Genomic DNA, 24,035 nt, shown 5'->3' with positions numbered 1-24,035 from the left:
TTATTTATTTACGGCTTTTTTTCACTAAAAAACGCTGCAAAAACTGATGGTACCATTTTTTTTTTTTTTTACTTGTGTCTTTAGTGCAGATTTTTTCCTCATTAGTATAGGTGCAATCTGCAGCAAAAACTCTGAAAGAATGGACATGCTGGAGATTTAAATCTGCAAGTCACAAATAAGCAACGTGTGCATGAGACTTCAGGATTCTCATTCTGTTTGCTGCAGGTTTTGTGACAAATCTATACTAAAAGAAAAAAAACGCAGTGAAAATGCAACTTGTGCACACAGCCTTATTGTCCCAACATATATGGATTTAGTCACGAATACTTCAGAAACGGAGTTCTTCTCTGCCGACCACGTTATCACATAGTTAAAGGTACCTATATAAAATGAAGATAATTGTTACATATTTTACACTATAGATTAATGCTTTCCCAAGATCATGATTAACATACTGAATGTTTTCTGATCATTTGATAATTGTTACATCTGTGTAGCTAAAAACAAGTATGGGCAGATTCCTCACTCTTATCAAAATATTTATTGGTCAGTTTTAAAAGAAAAAACAATCATGGTATTCTCAAATATTAATATTTTTACTTTGTGTTAAAAAAAAATAAAAAAATCCTTGTGGGGAATGGCTATATGTGTATGTCCCTTTCCTTACAGGTGTTCAAATGGTAATAAATCATACTGAAGAGCCTTTGGGCCCCATTCATCTTTTGCAATTTATTGAAATTCTTTAAAGGGGGTTATCGGGGTCTTTTTTTGTTTTTTCCCCCACTAAGAATTGACAAGCAGGTAGTTGCTCAAACCCTGCTTGTTCGGCCGAGCACCGGGTCAGAGCGGTCACTGATCGCTCCTGCTTGCAATTCTGCTGTTTATTTTGACATTGGTTAACAGAGCAGCTCTTCCTCTTCCGGCTGCTCTGTCGACGAGGTGTAACTGCCAATGTTATGCTGATTGGCAGCCGGCTTCCTACAGTTATGCAGCGGGGAGCCGGCTGTCATTCAGTATGACATGGGCAGTAACCGCCAATCAACAAAGAGCAAAAGAGAATCAGATGCTCTGTCAACATGACTTAACCGGAAGCCGCAGAATGTCTGTAAGGAAAGGTCCATGACCGCTCTGTGGTGACCGAGATCGGTGCTAGGTAGAACTGGCATGTAGTTAGCAACAACCTCAATGTAAGTTCTTAGCCCCATAAAGAAATAGAATGGTTCAGGATAATCCCTTTATAGAGCATGTGATTGAATTTGGTGCACATTCCAAAATGTTTTTTTTTTCTTCGACCACTTTTTTGCAACTTTTTTAAACACTAAAAGTTACAAATGCTTTGTAAATTTGCAAAAATATCTCAAATTGATAACTCCTCCACAAACCTTCCTCAAATGGGAGAACTGGAATAAGATGCACTAAAAGAATGTAACATGTCATGAATTTAGCTAATCTATCTTAAATTATCGAGGAAGAATAGAGCGGAAAAAAAAAAGCGTAAGACAACTTAAAGTGGTGCACAATGTTGAGAGAAGAGTAAGTGGTGAATTCCAAAGCCACTAAAAAAAAAAAAAAAAAAAAAAAAAAAAGCCGAAGAGTAAGGAAACTGCAATGATGAATTAGGGCCTTGTGTTTATGGTCAACTTAACCTTGAAGTAATGCTAGAATTGCTTGGAAGGTTTCTCACTCTTTGCACTCAGAAAACGGTTTCCAGCGCCGCCCATGATTTGCAAACAAATGTCCAACCTCAACTGTGCCTTCGAAACAAGACCAGGAATCTTAGCCAAGTCATCCTTCTGTAGACAGCTGCTTCGGGAATCTTGCCCGTCATCACACGTTCATATATAACACATTACAGGTACACCTTACTCATGCAGTAGCATTCTCTGCATCAACTTACCGATACCCTAGTCTAAGTTTGGTGCAAGGATCAATTGGGAGCTTGAATTTTTACCATGTGTTGTAAACTAAAGTATATGTTGACTGGAAAAGTGCAATAGATGGAATTATGGACAGTTAGTGACTGCTAGTTTCTATTTCAAGCCATTCGAAGTGGCACTGAAGTAGGACCATTTTCTTCCTTCTAGAGGAGCAATAGTTTACTTTTTTTTTTTTTCTTTGAGCACTGCTTCCTTACTCTGTCAACTGCATCTCCTCAGTGGAAGTCCATATTGCCGCTCCACTTTCTTCCGCATCTGGAAGGGAGTGGGGTCAGTGATGTCAAGTAAAACATGTCGGATGCATGAATAATGGGCAGGTATTGTACAACTGTACTAGGCATTAGGACAGAAACTCAATGCCTACTAATCCAACACACGCGTCCTGCAGGCAGCAGTAGAGGCCAAATCACCAGCCCCTCTTACCTCCTGCTACTAAGGGGTGTAGAACTGGAATAAGCATTAGGGGAAAAAAAAAAAAAAAGCTTGAATGGGTGGAAAAGTTAGAAAAAGATGTCTGCCACTCTTTGGGTATTGTCTTGTATTTTAGATCTGTACAGATATATAGCTGAGAATATATGAAACCAGCACAAAGTTGAAGACTAGGAGAATTGAACATTCACCTCTTCCGCCCCCCCCCCCCCCCCCTTAATAATTTATTACATCTACTCCACAGGTAAACTATAAAGTACCGTAAATAAGTCTGTATAGTGCTTATGAACCCCAGTGACAAATATTGGGGATCTGATCCCCCTTTCTACTTCAAGATAGAAATTGTTTAGAAAACATACAGTACAGACCAAAAGTTTGGACACACCTTCTCATTTAAAGATTTTTCTGTATTTTCATGACTATGAAAATTGTACATTCACACTGAAGGCATCAAAACTATGAATTAACACATGTGGAATTATATACTTAACAGAAAAGTGTGAAACAACTGAAAATATGTCTTATATTCTAGGTTCTTCAAAGTAGCCACCTTTTGCTTTGATGACTGCTTTGCACACTCTTGGCATTCTCTTGATGAGCTTCAAGAGGTAGTCACCGGAAATGGTTGTCACTTCACAGGTGTGCCCTGTCAGGTTTAATAAGTGGGATTTCTTGCCTTATAAATGGGGTTGGGACCATCAGTTGTGTTGTGCAGAAGTCTGGTGAATACACAGCTGATAGTCCTACTGAATAGACTGTTAGCTTCTTTTTTCTTGCCATAATACAAATTCTAAGTAAAGAAAAACGAGTGGCCATCATTGCTTTAAGAAATGGTCAGTCAGTCTGAAAAATTGGGCAAACTTTGAAAGTGTCCCCAAGTGCAGTTGCAAAAACCATCAAGCGCTACAAAGAAACTGGCTCACATGAGGACCGCCCCAGGAAAGGAAGACCAAGAGTCACCTCTGCTTCTGAGGATAAGTTTATCCGAGTCACCAGCCTCAGAAATCGCAGGTTAACAGCAGCTCAGATTAGAGACCAGGTCAATGCCACACACAGTTCTAGCAGCAGACACATCTCTACAACAACTGTTAAGAGGAGACTTTGTGCAGCAGGCCTTCATGGTAAAATAGCTGCTAGGAAACCACTGCTAAGGACAGGCAACAAGCAGAAGAGACTTGTTTGGGCTAAAGAACACAAGGAATGGACATTAGACCAGTGGAAATCTGTGCCTTTGGTCTGATGAGTCCAAATTTGAGATCTTTGGTTCCAACCACCGTGTCTTTGTGCGATTCAGAAAAGGTGAACGGATGGGCTGTACATGCCTGGTTCCCACCGTGAAGCATGGAGGAGGAGGTGTAATGGTGTGGGGGTGCTTTGCTGGTGACACTGTTGGGGATTTATTCAAAATTGAAGGCATACTGAACCAGCATGGCTACCACAGCATCTTGCAGCGGCATGCTATTCCATCCGGTTTGCTTTTAGTTGGACTATCATTTATTTTTCAACAGGACAATGACCCCAAACACACCTCCAGGCTGTGTAAGGGCTATTTGACCAAGAAGGAGAGTGATGGGGTGCTACGCCAGATGACCTGGCCTCCACAGTCACCAGTCCTGAACCCAATCGAGATGGTTTGGGGTGAGCTGGACCGCAGAGTGAAGGCAAAAGGGCCAACAAGTGCTAAGCATCTCTGGGAACTCCTTCAAGATTGTTGGAAGACCATTTCTGGTGACTACCTCTTCAAGCTCATCAAGAGAATGCCAAGAGTGTGCAAAGCAGTCATCAAAGGAAAAGGTGGCTGATTTGAAGAACCTAGAATATAAGACACATTATCAGTTGTTTCACACTTTTTTGTTAAGTACCGTATCTTTCGGACCATAAGACGCACTTTTTCCTCAAGTTTTGGAGGAAAATGGGGGGTGCGTCTTATAGTCTGAATGTTGGGGGGTGTATATTTATGTGTGGTGTGGGGGGAGCAGTATTAGTGGAGGAGCTGGGCACAGGAGGCAGCAGCCACCTACTGCAGCCTACACTGTCCCCGCTGCTAAAGAAAATGAATATTCACTGCTCCCCACACCCATGGGGCATGGGGAGCACTGAATATTCATGCTCCTTAATAGTGGTATACAGTGTAGCCGCGCTGCGGCTCCTGCTGCTGCCGGCTATCTCCTGTGCACTCTGTTAAAGGGCATGAATATTCAACCTTTCTCCACGCCCATGGGAGTGGGTGAATATTTATGCCCTTTAATGAGCAGGCACAGGAGATAGCCGGCCGCAGCAGGAGATGCAGCACGGCTCCGCTGTGTGCCGGTTATGAAGGAGAATGAAGTCACAGTTCCCTGCTCACACAGACCCGGCGTGGGGAGCAGTGACTTCCGGCAGCCGATCTCTCCTTGTGAGCCACGCATGGCAGTGACGTCATGCGCGGCTCACATGAAGTGATCAGTGCAGGCAGACAGGATGCAGCGCTGGAGGAGAGAAGAAAGGTGAGTAGGAGTGTTTATTTTTTTTTAATGTGCAGCCTGATGGGGATGAGGGGTGCCATGCATACCAGGACAGGGATGAAGGATGCCATGCATACCAGGACAGGGATGAGGGGGTGCCATGCATACCAGGACAGGGATGAAGGATGCCATGCATACCAGGACAGGGATGAGGCGGACCATGCATATCAGGACAGGGATGAGGCGGACCATGCATACCAGGACAGGGATTAGGGGTGCCAAGCATACTAGGACAGGGATTAGGGGTGCCATGCATACCAGGATAGGGATGAGGGGGTGCCATGCAAATCAGGATAGGGATTAGGGGTGCCATGCAAACCAGAATAGGGATGAGGGGTGCCATGCAAACCAGGACAGGGATGAGGGGTGCCATGCATACCAGGACAGGGATGAGGGGTGCCATGCTAACCAGGATAGGGATTAGGGGTGCCATACATACTAGGACAGGGATGAGGGATGCCATGCATATCAGGATAAGGATGAGGGGTGCCATGCATACCAGGATGGAGGGATGCCAGGCATACCAGGATGGGGATGGGGACCACATATAAAAGGAAGGGGGGCGGCATATATACCAGGATGGGGGATATTGTCAGAATTGGGGGACATTACCCCTATACCAATGTCAGCAGAAGACCCCCTCCCCCTTTAAAGTGCATCATGACCACATTTTTTGCTTAAATTTTTATTTTTCTATTTTCCTCCTCTAAAACCTAGGTGCGTCTTATAGTCCGAAAAATACGGTACATAATTCCACGTGTTAATTCATAGTTTTGATGCCTTCAGTGTGAATGTACAATTTTCATAGTCATAAAATTACAGAAAAATCTTTAAATGAGAAGGTGTGTCCAAACTTTTGGTCTGTACTGTATATTAGGGAATGGCCTAGAATGTAGAATGATGGGGATGAACTATTTTTGGGCCTACATGATGGTATCACTCAGAGAATACTTTTGTCATTTTTGGGCATAAAAGTATTTACATTGACTTTTCTGGCTAAAACTGTACCACAATATAATTTTTGATTTTACATCATGGGCCTACATGAAAAATGCTTAAACCCAGCAGTATTTTTTTTTCTTTTATTGTTCTGACTCCATTTTAATATGTGCCGCTTTTGCTCCTGCAACTTACTTGTAAAATGGAGATGATGTATGACTAAGCATATGACCGTACCTATGTTGTAGCAATATATCCAAACTTCACATGACTTTGGTCAACTATTTCAACTAGCAGTATCAATCTGTTTATTAGTATATTAAAACACATCTTATGTTATTGATTTACCCTACAAGTAAATGTTACAAAGATGCCAAATTTTGACTTTTGTTCTCTTGTGCTTTCTCATTTTTGTCTTAAATTACTGAGAAGAACAATGTACAATTCAATTTAGTAACGTAGGTTGAATAAAGACCTAGGTCCATCAAGTTTAACCTTCCTCCCCCAATTGTACTCCCTATACTAACTTACTAGGCCTCACAAATGTATTTTACCATTTTTTATTATTGCTGCACTATTACAATTAAAAATGTACCCGTTAATATAAAACTAATGAAAAAAATAAATTAAAATGTATTATTCTTGTGATTCTAATAATGGTATTACTAAAATCCCTATGCCAAAATCTGATCCAGAAGAAGGCAAAAACCCCAGGACACCTTCTGCCAATTTGTGTCACAGGGGAAAAATTCCTTCTTGACCCTGAGAAAAGGTGATCAGTCCTAGAACCCTGGATAAAACAATTATATTACTAGCTTGATCCAGGGTTCTAGGACTGATCTCCTCCAAAATACAATGGAGGAAGTAATTCTAAAAGCTGATTCAATTTTTAAAAATACAGGCCTAAGTATCCTCAAAAAGTTAAACGACCTACATTATGTGTAGCATCAGTCCTCCCTCTTTATCAGATATCCTGAAGATATACTTCTGTGCTATGCCTGGAAGACGCTGCGTTTATAGTGATGTGATGTTAGGTGGCTGCTGTGACATTATATACATAATATAACTTGGACACGACTGGCAAGTGACGTTCAGTCACTACAGATGTCTTCATTTATAGGTCACGCATATACAATAAAGTTTTATGCATTGGTAGGAAGAGGTTTCCAAGAATTACATATGCAAATATTTGTAGGAATTAACATGCAATTCGTTTTTACAAAATACCAGGTAAGTTGCAGAATAACATTTAAATTTAACTTGGATTTGTGACACTTTTTGCCATGGATTTTTCACAAATTTCCACATAGTAAATTTTATGTACAATGCATAAATATAAACTAGGGCTGCATTTGTACATGTTTGCTATCAGGAAAAATACCTTTGCTAAAATTGCAGAAAAAAACCCTCTTCAGGCCAGATTTTATTTTCACTGCTTACAAGACATGTACATTTCTTTCTCAAAGGGGAAATATTAGTAATTTGAGTAATGCTGCACATCACTGATTATGGGTGTGCCCTCCTCTGCCTTAGCTCCAAATCCTCGGGCTATTCTTGACATTGAGGTCAAATTTTTGCTACCTCTTTGAACAGCCTTAGCAGGTGTGTATGGGACAACCAGTCAAGATCAAATCTTATTTCAAACCAATAGCCTTCCTGGCATGTCACTTCCAAAATAGACTACTCCTTCAGCTCTAAGATGACCACTCAAGCTGCCCTCGCAGGTGCATTGGGGCTATGTATTTTCTATTTGAGAGATTAAACCTGTTTATATGGCTGACACCAGGGTCAAGGAGCTAATATCTGTGGGTTAAAAGATAGTTTTTCTCCTTGACCTTAAGCACATTCTTTCCTGTGACTCCTCGAGATTAGTCAGACTCATTCTGGATTTAAAGAGTCTCACCAGATTTTTGCATAGAATCAACAGTTGTGTCTTTAGAGCAAGGAGTTTTGATTTCTATGGATATCTGTAGAGTATATCTTCACGTCCCCATTCCCAGGTCACACTAGAAATTTCTTCCCTGTAGGTTGTCTTTATTTCCAGCATGTCACCCTCCCCCCATTGGATTTGCATTACTTTGGGCCACAGGTTTGGTAATTTTCCCCAATCTCGAGAAGCTGCTGGTGAAGGGTCTTTTTTTTTCCCCATCACACCCACTCCTTTCAGACATCCTTCTGGGTTCTATGGAAAAAGTTTGTGGATTCCTTGGAGTCTTATTTCCCTTCCTGTGTAAGTCCACAGAGATAGTCATTGGTGGTTGACAGACCCCACTCTGCTCCATGGAAAATCCTTTCCCATTGATTGGAAGGTGGAGACAACCTATGCCAGCCGTGGTTGAGAAGCCGTACTCTCCCAACATTTAGGGTCCCTTGTTCTCAGAGGAGTCTCAGCTCTATGTCAATATCCTAGAGTTGAGAAACACTTTTACAGCTCTTTTCCACCGGACCCCTCCTTCAGGTCCAGACATGATGACAATTGTTACTTGAACCACTGGAGGGTATGGCATCAGGAGAGCCCCTGACATGAAGGGAACTTCTGGAATTTACAAAGCAGAGCTTTAATGTTCTGGCTCTGCCTGTAGTTGACATTCTGGTCTTGAGCCGCTAATTTTCTCAGTTAAACACGAAATCTAGAAAAGTGTTTTTTTTCTTCCAAAGATCTTGCATCATCTCTTTCATTGTTTGGGCACCCCTGGCGTAGATCTTTTTGTGTCCCATCTCAAACAGAATGTGAAGGCCACTCATTTGGAATCATTCTTTCTGCTCTTTTCTTATGCTTGTGTTTCAAGCTTGTCAAAAAGGAAAGCATCCCAGCCACTCCAATAGCCCCTGACAAGGCTTGCATAGCCTGGAATTCTGAACCAATTCATCAGGTTGCAGACTTTACATTATTATTATTTATTTATATAGCGCCATTGATTCCATGGCGCTGTACATAAGGAGGGGGTTACATACCAGATACAGATATCACTCACAGTAAACAAAACTAACAATAATAGACAGAGGGAAGAGGACCCTGCCCTTGCGGGCTTACATTCTACAGGAAGGAGACGGTAGGTTGGGGGGGCTGCAGTAGCTCCGGTGCTGAGGTGGCAGCAAGCAAGGTCATGGCAGGCTGTAAGATTGTTTGAAGAGATGGGTTTTCAGGTTCTGTCTGAAGGATCCAAGTGTGGCGGATAATCAGACGTGTTGAGGCACAGAATTCCATTGGATGGGGGGATATTCGGGAGAAATCTTGGAGGCGATTGGGTGAGGAACGAATTGGTGTGGTGGAGAGGAGGTCTTGGGAGGACCGGAGGTTACGTGAGGGAATATATCGGGAGATTAGTTCAGAGATGTACGGAGGAGAGAGGTTATGGATGGCTTTGTAGGTCAGTGTTAGTAGTTTGAACTGGATACGCTGGGCGATTGGGAGCCAGTGAAGGGATTTGCAAAGGGGGATAGCAGAGGAGTAGTGAGGCGAGAGATGAACCAGTCACACAGCAGAGTTAAGGATGAACTGGAGGGGTGAGAGAGTGTTAGCAGGTAGGCCACAGAGGAGGATGTTGCAGTAGTTGAGGCGGGAGATGATGAGGGCATGCACAAGCAGTTTAGTAGATTGAGGAAAGGACGGATTCTGGAAATATTTGAGCTGGAGGCGACTTTACATGACTCTTTACTAGTGTTGAGCAAGTATGTTCTGTCCGAGTATGCTCGGGCCGAGCTCCGAGTATTTATAGCTGCTCGGTGATATGGTTGAATCGCTCCTGTGTGCATGATTTGAAACTGTTTGACAGTTTTATTACATGTGAGGAATGTGTTGGAAATTGACAGTTTTATTACATGTGAGGAATGTCTAACAGTTGCAAATCATGTACACGGGAGCGATTTAACCTTAGCACCGAGCAGCTATAAATACTCGGAGCTCAGCCCGAGCATACTCGGCGAAAGGGTTAATAGAACATACTCGCTCAACACTACTCTTTACCCTTCTTCCTGACCTCCTTTATCAAGGTCTGCTATTCCACTCTACTTTACATCAACTGCGTTTAAAGTCATGACTATTGGGGCTGAAATGCTCAAGTCCAAGTGTCATTCTGACAGCGTTAACCAAACAAACAATGGTCAAAGCCGGCAAGTCTCAATCTGTTATGGTATACTACTAAAGTTTGAAGACTTACTTTGTATTAGTCTGCTCAAAATTCTTTTTCTCAAGTAAATTTTGAATTTAGGCCTCACCTCTGCCTACCTTAAAGATCACATTTGTGCCTTTCCACACACTTTGGCTTTCATGATCAGGTTAAAACCTCCCTTCATTGAGAGGTCTACTGTGCCTCTACTTACAAGCAATCTGTGGACCCTTTGGATCTACACTTTGGTATTCGCATCGAGTCTTTGTGGCATTTCTCCCAAATCCCTTTTCCTGGAAGGTAGCATTTCTGGCAGCTAGCACCTCCATTGGCTGAGTTTGAGCTAGCTACATTATTCTGCAAATCCCCCTTGCCCATCAGACTATTGTGGTCTTGCACCATATGCGTTCCATTCTCCTGAAGTTTCTGCCTTTCATATCTATTAGGACATCATCCTTCCCATCCACAACAGTTGTCATATGCATAATTTCGATTTGTTTATGGCAATCAGTGTACTTAACTGTCAATGAAAACCTTCAGCATCCTCTTTTTTGGCACCTCCTGATGCGCTTGGCACCGGTCTGCAGCCTCAAACACAACTATTTCCAAGTGGGTTAGGTCTGTGCTTATAGAAACCTACAGGTCAACAGGGGCAAAGTCAATTACCACCCATTCCACGAAGAAGACAGGCAGGCATCAGGCTTTCATTTTGCAGGTATCCAGTGCTGCCTCTCCAAATTCTACAAGATTTACAATGGCCTCTGCTGATGCCACCTTAGGTAATAAGGCACTGCAAACTGACCAGGCTTAAGGCAGGCCACATGCTTATCTGTTATCTCCCACTCTGTATGGTGCTCTAAGACAGGGGTGGGCAATTAATTTTCCTTAGGGGCCACATGAGAAACAGTGACTGTTGCTGAGGGCCAAAACAATAGGCGGAAATTTATTCTGCTCAATATTGATGTATTCATTATAATTTTTATATTAATTTTATCACTTAATCTTGAGCAGAATTAAGTACACCGACACCCCCCCCCCCCCCCCCCTATATACAGCACGATGAGCCCCATATAACTCCCCATGTCCAGCCAAACATCCCATACACTTGAGGGGGGGGGGGGGGGAACCACCACGTACTCACCTTGTTCCCGTTCCCCCAGCACTCTGCTCCTCTCTACAGTGCAACGCGATGAAATTGGGTCAGCAGTTTCACAAGCTGATTGGTGGAAGAAAGGGCTGGCAGCCCCTCCTCCACCAATGTATTCACCGCTGTCTACATCCTAAGGATGGAGACAGCTGGCGGGGGCCAGTTTTAGTCTCAGTCCACATCCGGCCCTCTTGACTGTTCCTGTATGGGCCGCGTTCCACACTTTGCCCAGGTAAGTTGTGGGAGGGTGCAGTTTTACATTTGTAAAATCTACAAGACATACAAAATTGAATGCATACTGCCACAAAATAAGGTCTCTTCATCACATTAGTTAGAGAAGCGCTCCCATGAAGTTTTCTTTACCTTCAGTAAACCTGTGTATGGCCACGGCCCCACTGTCAGTATTCGGTCAGTATTTTTTTCTCAGGAGTGGGAGCCAAAACCAGGTTGAGGAACAATCAGAAAAAAGGTATAATAGAAACAAGTCACCAATTCTGCATTTATCAACCACTCTTGAGAACAAATACTGACCAAATACTGATAATGGGGCCGTGGCCTATATGTAGTTTCAGGTTGTTAATATTCTCCGCTAGCACCATTTGTCCAGTACCCAGGACCGCTCCGCTCCTCAGTGACTTCACCGCTCTTCAGACTCTCCAGGTCACATTGCGTGACCCAGAAGTGGCTTTACCAATGTAAGCCTATAGAGCAGTGGTGGCTAACCTATGACATGAGTGCCAGAGGGGGCACGCAGAGCCCTCCCTGTGGCACACGCGCCATTTCCTCAGCACTGTCACCACTCTCCTGTTGTAAGCCTGCGCACCATCCCCCCCCCCCTCACTAGCGCCACAGCCATTCTCGCCTGATGGGAGGGATTTTTTAATCTGGGCCCATTACACTGTATGGAGCGCCATGCGGGGCCCATTACACTGTATGGAGCGCCATGCGGGGCCCATTACACGGTATGGAGCGCCATGCGGGGCCCATTACACGGTATGGAGCGCCATGCGGGGCCCATTACACGGTATGGAGCGCCATGCGGGGCCCATTACACGGTATGGAGCGCCATGCGGGGCCCATTACACGGTATGGAGCGCCATACGGGGCCCATTACACGGTGTGGAGCGCCATACGGGGCCCATTACACGGTGTGGAGCGCCATACGGGGCCCATTACACGGTATGGAGCGCCATACGGGGCCCATTACACGGTGTGGAGCGCCATACGGGGCCCATTACACGGTATGGAGCGCCATGCGGGGCCCATTACACGGTATGGAGCGCCATGCGGGGCCCATTACACGGTATGGAGCGCCATGCGGGGCCCATTACACGGTATGGAGCGGCATGCGGGGCCCATTACACGGTATGGAGCGCCATGCGGGGCCCATTACACGGTATGGAGCGCCATACGGGGCCCATTACACGGTGTGGAGCGCCATACGGGGCCCATTACACGGTATGGAGCGCCATACGGGGCCCATTACACGGTATGGAGCGCCATGCGGGGCCCATTACACGGTATGGAGCACCATGCGGGGAATCATACTGTGATGGAGTCACCATTCTTTGTTCGGGGATTGAGGAAGGGGGTACTGTAGGTCATCATACTATGCGTGTGGTGGGCATTTTGGGTGTATCATACTGTGCTTGGGGACAGTTATGTTGGAATCATACTTCACTATGTTTTATTCAAGTTTTTTATCCTTTGTCTTTACATATTTACATTAGGCCATATGCTTTGTACTGCTCTTACATAACATAATATTCCACTATAATTCCAAAAGTTAATGGTTTTAATTGGATAAAAAAAAAAGTCTACAATTGAGGCAGTTTTTTCCTTAACAAATATCAAGGTTGGCCCGCGACTTTGTCCAAGCTTCAAATTTTGACATCCCTGGTTTAAAGTGGTATTCTCATCATGATAAACAATTACAATGAGGTTGTGAAAAAACAACCAACTTTGCAATTTTACTTTTGATTAAAAATCCTCTCCGTTCTTAGGCTTGGAGTGCAGCGCTTACAAGCTCTTTGCTATAGACTTAATAGCGCTAATATAGGAGTTGTTTTTCTAAACTCAAACCTCCCTATTCAGGTTAAATTGCCGTGATGGCAGTTTGCGATAAATAAATGGGTTTTGGATAGCAGTTTGGGCACTCTGTCTCTAAAAGGTTCCCCATCACTGCTATAGAGGGTTACAGCATTCTCTGGTTCGACTACCTTCATAGTGCACCGGAATAGAGGATTTCTTTGCTTTAGGAGGAAAAAAAAAAATTTATATACATGAATACGCGAACCCCTGATAAAGCACTGAGAACAATGAGCAGGCACATGACAATTTTCTACAGTAATGCACTTTATTGATGGGGCTGCAATGAGAAAGAAGGGTACAGCTGTATTACTGAAAGTAGCATTTTCCTTCAGAAGATAAATAAGATGTGTCATGTAATCAGTGGCATTTGTAATTCTACAAACAAAATAAACCATATTCTATTAAAAAAAAGTGATATTTTAGGGTTATGTACAAACATTTTACAAATATACCTTGAACTTTTTATTTCTCTTTTGCAAGATAAAAAATAAGCTGGCTGGAAAATATACGGATTTCTGTGTTAATACAAACAAGAGGAAAAGAAGGGAATAAATACCAATTATCAGGCATGGTTTTGTCAACGTTTTACAAGAATTAGCGCAAAAAAAACCACGTATTTTGAAGAAAGGTCTAGAATGCAGGCACAGTACACTGCTGGCTAAAAACAGCAGTCAACAGTCATTTACAACGAAGGTTTAGCAATTTTTTCACTGTTAATATAACATTTTTCAACAAATAAAAGCCAGCAAAAACTATTTTACAAAACGTCGGTACTTCTGGCTATTAGCAGGACTGTGTGACAATTCAGCAAATGATCTCAAAAACGTACAAAAATCTAAATTTTACCTGTCCTGGTCGCATAAAAAAAAAAAATGCAAGTAAAATTATATATTGCATAGATCACATTTGGAAATTAACAATAAAACGAGGAGGTCTACCTAACTAGGTACATACATAAAACAATTTACAAAATATAAAAGAATTCTTAAATTCATTGCTTGAACGAAACAGTGCCAGTCTAGAATTAATGAAGGCAGAGAAGGCTACAGCACCACTGATTCTACTGTGAAGACAAATCCCACGTACGTGATTAGATGAATGACCAGAACTACCTGCTTCAGTAGCCGAGCACATTATTATCCTCCTGTCAATAATAAATCACCCATATCGAAAAAAGGTCCCAATCACCGCTTAGCAAGCAAAACCAAAAACACAACAATCACATTAAAAAGGACAGAAAATAGTGAAAAAAAAATAAAATTTCATAGAGCAGAGAAAGACCCCAGAGATTGGCAGTGCAGAGACTGTGGCTAGTTTATATGTATCAAAATTGTATTTTTTTTATATTCCATCATTTTAACTTTTTTTGGTGGGGTGGAAAATAATTGTGTTCAATTGTGTTTGTGATGAATCAAAGTATCCCAAATAACTGTCAGCAGTAAACAATGGTTCCATGTGCCATTTACAGGGCAGCGTTGTGCTGTGATCCACTTCTTTCTGTAAGCTTCATCGGGACTTGTGGCAAATTGCGAGGAGTTCTTTATCAAGCAGAACACTACGAGCCCACAAACGCATTTTTCATAAATTAATGTCAAATTAAAAAATAACATTTTTGCAAATCCGCATGAGACAAACCCTAAGGGCGACTGTAATTGCAACAGTTTACACAGAGTGAGGGTATGTGCACATGACAGATTTATCAAGCGGATTCCAGTGTGGAAAACCACCTAAAAAACACAGAAGAATGAACTTGTGCATTTCTATGTAACATGATTTGCTATTCTTATGTTCAGGCTTTTGAACATATGTTAACCAATTTAGGTTCCTATAAAAAAAAAAAAAAAAAAAAAAAAAAAACAAACAAGCAATTAAAAAAGGAGGAGAGACCGGCCCCATTCTTCAGTCGTTTTCCGCTTGGAACACGCTCTGTACTTTACAGTGCAAGTCAATGGGAAAGCTCAGAAGACGCTCGGACAGCTTTTGGAACGTTTTTGTTTAAAAAAAACACCGTTAGTTGTTTCTTCGTTATTCAATGGAGTGAGCAAAAATGGCGGTAAAAAAAAGTTCACAAAACCATGGAAAAATCATCCAAAAAAATAGCAGTCAGACAAAACGTAAAAAAAAAACACGCCATTTTTCCGAACAGTCTTCTGCTTGAAAAACTTTACACTCGGGCGAACCTGCTAAGGACATCCTGTGCAAATACCCTAACAAGGGACCACAAAGTTTTATTACAAATTGCTTTGTGTTTTTATTTTTCCCATAAGACCTGTTAGTTGCAATTTGCTTATCTGTGCACACTAAGGTAAACCCCAATGCAAAACTACATCAGTTTGTAGCAAAACTGTATGTTTAGAAGCTCTGCTACACATTTGGCACCCTACCCAAATCTGTGTTCACTTTTCTTTCTAAACCTGAGCAATGACTTCAGGTAGGCCGACAATAGATTTGCAGGTGGATATCAAAATCAAATGCAGGGGCTTCAATTTAGCAATGTTTTTTTTTGTGCCATTACATATAAGCGCTAATCCTTCAAATCTGTCCGTTACAGTAGAGGTAGAAATTGTCTATCCACGTTTTTGCTATAGTAAGTCAGGGACAGAGGCAACATGAGATACAAACATTTTTATAATGACACTTGATGCTACTGCTCTTATGCTCTTATTTGCAGTATTAAGGGTGTAGATCGCACTAGCCTGTCTGGTAACCACTTGTCAGAGTAAAAGGGAAACCTAAAAAAATAGACGATTTGCACATTGAGGAAATAACGGATTGAAATTTCACCTGATGTAGGAGACACGGAGGTAACGAGACTTGGAATAGGTGCAAGTATTACCAAATAGAATGACATCCCATCTCCTTCGCTACACACAAACCCCACATTACACATACGACACATTAATGCTTGACTAAGGAGAATACTGTAAACCACGCCATTCTCGCAGATGTGCACCGTCGCATATATTTGGTTAAAAGCAATGCTCTGTAATTTCACCATTCAAATTCATTAAAAAATAGAGCTATGTTTTTTTTTTCTCCTCTATTCCAGCACCCATTTGCTACCATGCGTGTTGTAGGCACCTTGGCAGTAGAGGGGTGAATAAGTTACTTATCACTTCAACATGGGAGAGGGGGAAAATGAAAGAAACAAGGCTGTCCAGAATAGAGGTCAGGAGGCAGTGGCGCCATCCCACTCCACAAGATACTGCACCTTCCCGTCAAGTGTTACTCGGCGAGCCAGAATACGGTATTTTTCACCACAAGCTATTCTGCCTGCTGCCCCAAAGTAATTGGTAATTGAATTCTTCAGGTGATGTAGCTGCAAGTCGTGATCCGTGACATTTTTTACAATATCGGTGTCAAGTCCGGCAGCCTGAGAATCCTCTTTCCTTTCATCACTCCTTACAATATCCGAGTTATGGGCTTGAAGAGCTTTTCGGGGATGTCGCCCTCGCTTTCTAGATGGTAGCACAGGGGTAGACCAGGAACGTCCTGTGCGTGTAAGTTTTCTCATGTCTGACGGAGGACTATAAGAAAAATACAACGATAAGTCTAAAATACACATGAAGTCACTTCATTTTGTGGGTAAGACGATTATGACCACAGCACATTTATAAAGTTTTTGTTTTTTACCATTATGAGCCATAAATTGCTCCTTTGTATGGACGCTTGTCTTTGATGGATGGGTTGTGGTTTATATAGATACCATAACGAAGGACAGAGACACGTCTTAAACACGTAGGGTTTGATTATAACTTTTTTAAAAATTGTGAAAATTTTACCCAAACTAGCTGGAACATTCCCATTTCCTCTACATCAAGCAGGAGGGGTTTTAGTGCTGAAGGATTTACAAAGCCAAGAAGGGGGTGAGCTAGACTTAACCTTCATCTACCATTTTGGGGTGCAAGTACTGCATTTTATTATGCTCATTACGGCTCTTTCAAATGTCACTGATCATCAGACTGATTTCTGATCACAATGCATGTACTGACTGCGTGTCTCACAACCCGAGCATGACAACTTCATTTCTTTCTATAAGGCTGTCACGCTCTGTTCAGCAGAAGTGCAGCGAGTCTGTGCATTGTGATCAGAGATCGGACTGATAATCACCAACGTCTGAAAGAGGCCTTAGGCCACGTTACGTATTTGGTGCAGAAATTTCTGCACTATTTCTGCAACTGTTCGTTCAGATTTTCCCCACTCACTAATATGTGTGAAATCTGCAGCAAAAATTCTGAAAGAATTGACATTCTGCAAGCCTCAAATGGGCACCGTGCGCCCGAGCCCTCGAGAGCCTCAAATGGGCACCGTGCGCCCGAGCCCTCGAGAGCCTCAAATGGGCACCGTGCGCCCGAGCCCTCGAGAGCCTCAAATGGGCACCGTGCGCCCGAGCCCTCGAGAGCCTCAAATGGGCACCGTGCGCCCGAGCCCTCGAGAGCCTCAAATGGGCACCGTGCGCCCGAGCCCTCGAGAGCCTCAAATGGGCACCGTGCGCCCGAGCCCTCGAGAGCCTCAAATGGGCACCGTGCGCCCGAGCCCTCGAGAGCCTCAAATGGGCACCGTGCGCCCGAGCCCTCGAGAGCCTCAAATGGGCACCGTGCGCCCGAGCCCTCGAGAGCCTCAAATGGGCACCGTGCGCCCGAGCCCTCGAGAGCCTCAAATGGGCACCGTGCGCCCGAGCCCTCGAGAGCCTCAAATGGGCACCGTGCGCCCGAGCCCTCGAGAGCCTCAAATGGGCACCGTGCGCCCGAGCCCTCGAGAGCCTCAAATGGGCACCGTGCGCCCGAGCCCTCGAGAGCCTCAAATGGGCACCGTGCGCCCGAGCCCTCGAGAGCCTCAAATGGGCACCGTGCGCCCGAGCCCTCGAGAGCCTCAAATGGGCACCGTGCGCCCGAGCCCTCGAGAGCCTCAAATGGGCACCGTGCGCCCGAGCCCTCGAGAGCCTCAAATGGGCACCGTGCGCCCGAGCCCTCAAGAGCCTCAAATGGGCACCGTGCGCCCGAGCCCTCAAGAGCCTCAAATGGGCACCGTGCGCCCGAGCCCTCAAGAGCCTCAAATGGGCACCGTGCGCCCGAGCCCTCAAGAGCCTCAAATGGGCACCGTGCGCCCGAGCCCTCAAGAGCCTCAAATGGGCACCGTGCGCCCGAGCCCTCGAGAGCCTCAAATGGGCACCGTGCGCCCGAGCCCTCGAGAGCCTCAAATGGGCACCGTGCGCCCGAGCCCTCGAGAGCCTCAAATGGGCACCGTGCGCCCGAGCCCTCAAGAGCCTCAAATGGGCACCGTGCGCCCGAGCCCTCAAGAGCCTCAAATGGGCACCGTGCGCCCGAGCCCTCAAGAGCCTCAAATGGGCACCGTGCGCCCGAGCCCTCAAGAGCCTCAAATGGGCACCGTGCGCCCGAGCCCTCAAGAGCCTCAAATGGGCACCGTGCGCCCGAGCCCTCAAGAGCCTCAAATGGGCACCGTGCGCCCGAGCCCTCAAGAGCCTCAAATGGGCACCGTGCGCCCGAGCCCTCAGGAGTCTCATTCACGTTGCTGGCATTAGGAAACCCTTCAGGTTTTGTGACAAAACTGCACTGAAAGAAATGCAGCAAAAACGCAACATGAGCACACAGCCTTATTATTAGTCTGGAAAGAATTAGCAGGTAAACAGATTGAAGATCGGGGGTGCTTTGGGTCTTTATAAGGCCCAAAGACATCCATAGCAAAAAAAACAAGGTCGAAGGGTTGACAGAAGGAGACCTCGGTCAACACACAGTGACAAGATCATCTAATAACCAGGGAATTAAAAGAGATGAAAACAGTAAGGATCTGAGTCATCTCCGATACCAGTGTGTGCAACAAAGTATTAGTTGTCTATACTATACAGCTCCATACGCACCATCAATGCACTGTATATATACACACAATGTTGCTCTAACATCTTATTAACAGCCTATGTTCAGCTTTGGCTTGCAGTAAGGCGGTGTACCTAATTACAAGTTAATATATACGGTATTTGCCAAACAGGCACCTTTCTTTGCAGAGCTCATAAACGCACATATACCTGGAAAGGCTGGCTGAGGTAGTCTCTTTTGAACTGGCCGCTCCATTGGACTCTAAATCAGAGTTACTAGATGATAAAGTGGTGATGTCTGCAGTCCTAAAATACGGAGATCGGAAAACAGATTTTAAAAACCATACAGAATAAACGAAAGCAATTCTAATAGTGATCGAGAACACCAAGGTAATCTGGTCTCTTACTTTCTTTGCTCCGATGAGTCTAAAGTGTTGTCCTTCAATATTGCATCGGTCTCCATTTTCTAAAAATGACACAAAAAAAATTTCTTTTTAATGAAATTAAATTCTCATCATTAGTTTAACAAGAACTTGTCAGTGAAGCAATAATAAGCAGAAATATATACTGCACATCGTATAGGGTGTTGTCATATAGATTTGCTTACTGAAAAAAAAATTACACTGCAGTGGCCTGCTTTAATCCAGTATTCATAGATTTATTTTAATCTGAGGCCGGCAGTGAATTTAAAAAGGAATGGGGAATATTAGGTGTTGCATTTCAGTGAAGATTTGTCACAAAATGGAGTTTCACTGACACCAAAGTGTATAAGAATCCTGAAGTCTCATACACACGTCGCTTATTTGTGGCTTGCTGATTTATGGTAAAATCTGCGGGATGTCAATTCTTTGCTGCAAATTTCACCCATACTAAAGAGTGGGGAAAAATTTGCATCAAAAACAAGCAAGCAAAAAATGAAGCAAAAACGTGTGCTTTTGCTGCTGCATTTTTCCTGCCAAGAGATGCAGAAATGGTGCAGAAATTTCTGGCCCCAAAAACTTAAACGTGTGCACATACCCATAAGGGAGCACAAATAAATGCCTTGAGCTTGAAGTCAAAAAATCCACCCTTGTAAAACAATTTTCACATTAAAAAAGGTCTCAACATCCTGCACTGATTAACCAATTAAAGACCCACGTGTTTTGCACCTTAAAACCTGGCAATTTATTCAGGTTTTTTTTTTTACCTAGATCAAGAACTCTAATAGCATTTTATTTTCCCGTCAATGTAGACAAATAAATGCTTGTTTTATTATTTGCATCATGGGTTGTATTTTATAATTATTATTGGTGGGGATACATAAAACAGCAATACTGCAATTTGGGAGGGATTTTCGTTTTACAATGTCCATTGCAATGTATAAATGACATTTCATTTTTTTTTCTGCAGGCCAGAAATAAAGTACCGCAGATACCAAATTTCTTTTTCCACAAATAAAAACTCAAAAAACAAAACAAAAAAAACAAAACAAAAAAAACAAAACACCTTTCTCCATATATTGAGGCGCTAAACTTTTTACTTTTGCTGTGGATGTTTTTTGCGGGATGAGTTCATATTTGTATTTGTATCATTCTGCTTTTTTGATTACTTATTATTCCATTGTTTGGGTGATAGTTTATGACTAATTATTTTTTACAATGTTCAATGTATGGGTTAAATAACGTAATCAATTTATAGGTAGGGATGAAAACAGCAATACCAATTAGGAGTCCCTTCTCTTTTTATATAATGAGTTATAAAAACAAAAGTGAAATTATTTTTATAATGTTTTTTTGGGGGGTTATTTTTAAGTCCCATTTTTCTTACAGTCAGCTAGTCAATATGGCATATATTAATGCACTAGTGAAAATAAGGCAAGAGCGTAATATAAAGAGGGTGGAGTGAAGTTTTTCTTTCCTTCATTTATGGACACTTGTACTTTTACTCGAGCTGCTGAGCACTTAGAGATGAAGACCTGCGAGTGTGAATTATGTTCTACAAATCAACGAGTTTAAGCTTCAAGTCAGATAATATCCTGCTCACCGGACATGGAGAATTGCATGTGTCATTTTGGAAGATCTTCCTTCTGTGCGAACCTGGAGGACGACCCACTGGTTTCCGTTTTTTAACTTCAGTATTATTCTCCTCTCTAGAAAGAAATTTCCACCAAATTGATTGTTTAGAAATAAGTGATATCGCACGTTTTAAGCAGTTCTCTAAACATTTTAACCTCACTATATTTTCCATTATATAGAGATGTCTGATAAGAGGCATATATGCAAAGGTATAAAGCTGGAATCATTTTCAACAGGAGATTACAAACTTGGCGGGTGGTTAACTGTAAAACAAGGCATTTTTTCCCATCAGCTCCAATAATTATGGTAAGGTCTTATTCAGACATCCATTTTTCATGTAGGTGTTCCATCAAGTGTTTTTCATGGATAGAACATGCATCAATTAAAGTCTGACATTATTCACATGTTTGTTTGTTTTTTGTTTTTTTTTTTTGCAGTGTATCCGCAAAACAAAAACATCTCTGCTTTTGACCGGAGTCACAGATCAAAATGACCCCTGCTAGTTTATGGGTCTGTGAAAACCACAGCCCGCACGTAGATGGCACCCATGTGCGCCCGTGATGAAAGTGTAACGGAGACTATAAAACTTTATACATGACAGGCGCTGCATAATGCTGCTTATCGGTGGGGTCTGGGTCTAAGACCACTACCGGTCAATGCACTCGATAGTAAGCCTATAGGTCCTGAGACTGTGCTCTAAGAGTGAATTTATGGATCCACAGACTTACTATTGAGCCCATATACCATTCTATGTGTACTTCAGAGTGGTATTTTGACTGAACAGTGGGGGTCTCAGGACCTGGACCCCCACCGATCAGCAGCACTGTAAAAACTTTCATATAGTGAGTTACACTTTAGCATTGCAATGGACAGGAAAAGCTTTGCAATTTATTTTTTTCATCCATGAAAATCACTGATCAAATACTGGTGAAAATCAGATGAAAAACACTGACATTTTTTGAATATATGAATAGTCATCAGCGGCGTCTGAATGAGGCCCTCCAGAGTGTGCCATCTTATGAACACCACTTACTTTGTCACAGGCAGCAGTTTGGATGACTTTCTGCCCTTGATCTTAAACTCATGGGATGTGCTTTCTTCCTTCTCAAGTTTAATAGCAGCATTTGGGGGAACAGGAGGAACTCGAATTCTCAGACCAAACAAATGTTTTTTCTTCTTAATTTCTTTTCCGGACATAAACCTGAGGATGGAACATGGTTACATACTTTGTGCCGCAATACAACTGGAATAGTTTCAACTCAGCGAGTGTCACAGTGCCCTTATATAAAAAAAAAAAAAAAAAGTACAAGAGTTTCCGAGGGTTTCATCACAAATTTGTGTATCAACCAGTATGTCACTACTATTGACAAAATCGTCAAATCTTTAACCCCAAATGTACTCCGTACACCTTCACTTAGCTACCATCCAGAACGCTGGCACAGGAGCACCCTAGTAATGGCACAGAGATATAGCAAGTCCATAATGCTCCTCAATATGGCAACATATTCAGATGGCACTTCTCCAATAAAAGAATTGCTGCATTCTTGTACTTTTTTCCTTTCTTTAGAAAACGGAGGATGAGAACGCTATAGATAATAAATGTACTGACCACAATCAAATCTACAGAATGTTATCAAAAACTGATCATTGACTGACAGCAAAGACATTAAAAATTGTAAAGAATTGAAGATAATTTAGAAAGTTGTAGGAGCTTCCATTACACAAATATTTTTTTAATTAAATCATTTTTATTCAAATTTCTTAAAACTATATACCTGAAAAAGACAGGGAATATTTTGTTATATAATTTTGACTTGGCTATACAGTATTTTATTTATAATTATTCTATAACAGTTTTATTATTGAAGTTTCATATTTCAACAACAATAACTAAATTAAAATTAGGGTGGGGAAGACAAATAATAAAATAAAAAAACTTACATAGTCTTATTCTCATTTAATGCATCCAGGATATGTTCATACCGTTCGGCCTTGAGTGTGTCTGCCAACTGGAAGAAAGATATTTCAATCAAAAGGTGCACAGAATGAGCTGGCACTTCATTAATGATGACCAGTTTCTGGGTCAAAAATATGGAGTTATTGCTCTTATTTTATTCCTGCTGCGGCCCTGATTATTCCATGTTTTTTGTTTTTAAATCTGCCATACGGCGCTAACTTATGCGCTCTATCAAGGGGCCATATAGCACAAAAAAATACAAAACGTAATACTCGTAGCAGCAGGAATACAATGAGTGTAAATACTAGCTACTTTTGACGGGTTCTCTTTAAAACGTACCTGTCATTTAAGGTGACATGTCAGAACAACCTGTTCTGTGTGAGTAGATGAGGAATAACACCATTTCTGGCCATTACATGACTGTATGCTGCATTTTTCGCCAGCTTTTCCCCTCTGTAGGTCCTCTCCCTACTTTTCTAGTTGACTATGACCTGCTCTTATCTCTAGGTTTAGGATGTGTTCAAAAGTATCAAGATCATGGAAGACAATTTTCACCAGCATAGAAGAGATTATGCAGCCGTATTGAGAGTCACTAACACTGCCAAAACAAAGGCGTGCCAATAAAACAGGAGAAATGGGCTCTGATCACTCGGGACCTTCTCATACTTCACTGGGTGCCAAACCGCTCTGCAGCACGGCTTTCACAATTCTGGCTCATTCAAAATAATGGCAGTCTGACATGATGTGTGGACATAACTGAATTGTAGAGCATTCTGCAGTATTGTTGCGCTCTTGTTCTGAAAATTAGAGGTGGCCTGAGGTTAAGAACTCATAACTGCAAGGTATAAATATATCTGCGACCTAATATAGTAGGTTTGGGGGGCAGGCCGGCTCTTTGAAAGGATATAGTTTCAAATTCCCCCATTTGGGCATTCTTAGTTAATGGTGAGGAGTCCCTCCATCTTCGATACTATTAGAAGACATAAAAGTGCTACATTTGTAGCCTAGTGACCTCATACAACGCTTAAAGCAGAA

The 24,035-nt window shown here is 42.6% G+C and overlaps 1 protein-coding gene across 1 annotated transcript in view; it reads right to left on the bottom strand.

The window, feature by feature from the left end:
* Positions 1 to 13,400: 13,400 nt before the first annotated feature.
* MTF2 (metal response element binding transcription factor 2) overlaps positions 13,401 to 24,035 on the bottom strand; it is a 36,942-nt gene continuing 26,307 nt past the window's right edge. The window contains exons 10-15 of the mRNA XM_073643205.1: positions 22,985 to 23,052; positions 22,077 to 22,244; positions 21,012 to 21,117; positions 19,397 to 19,455; positions 19,200 to 19,295; positions 13,401 to 16,683 (exon numbers count right to left, since the gene is read on the bottom strand). Coding sequence (XP_073499306.1) covers positions 16,326 to 16,683; positions 19,200 to 19,295; positions 19,397 to 19,455; positions 21,012 to 21,117; positions 22,077 to 22,244; positions 22,985 to 23,052 — 855 coding nt within the window. The 3' untranslated portion in view covers positions 13,401 to 16,325. The remainder of the gene's footprint in view (positions 16,684 to 19,199; positions 19,296 to 19,396; positions 19,456 to 21,011; positions 21,118 to 22,076; positions 22,245 to 22,984; positions 23,053 to 24,035) is intronic.

Source organism: Phyllobates terribilis, unplaced genomic scaffold (genome assembly GCF_046119375.1).
Source record: "Phyllobates terribilis strain yellow unplaced genomic scaffold, ASM4611937v1 Scaffold_8__6_contigs__length_399053987, whole genome shotgun sequence".
In the NCBI taxonomy this organism is placed as follows: Eukaryota; Metazoa; Chordata; class Amphibia; order Anura; family Dendrobatidae; genus Phyllobates; species Phyllobates terribilis.
This window is presented reverse-complemented; position numbering and strand designations above follow the sequence as displayed.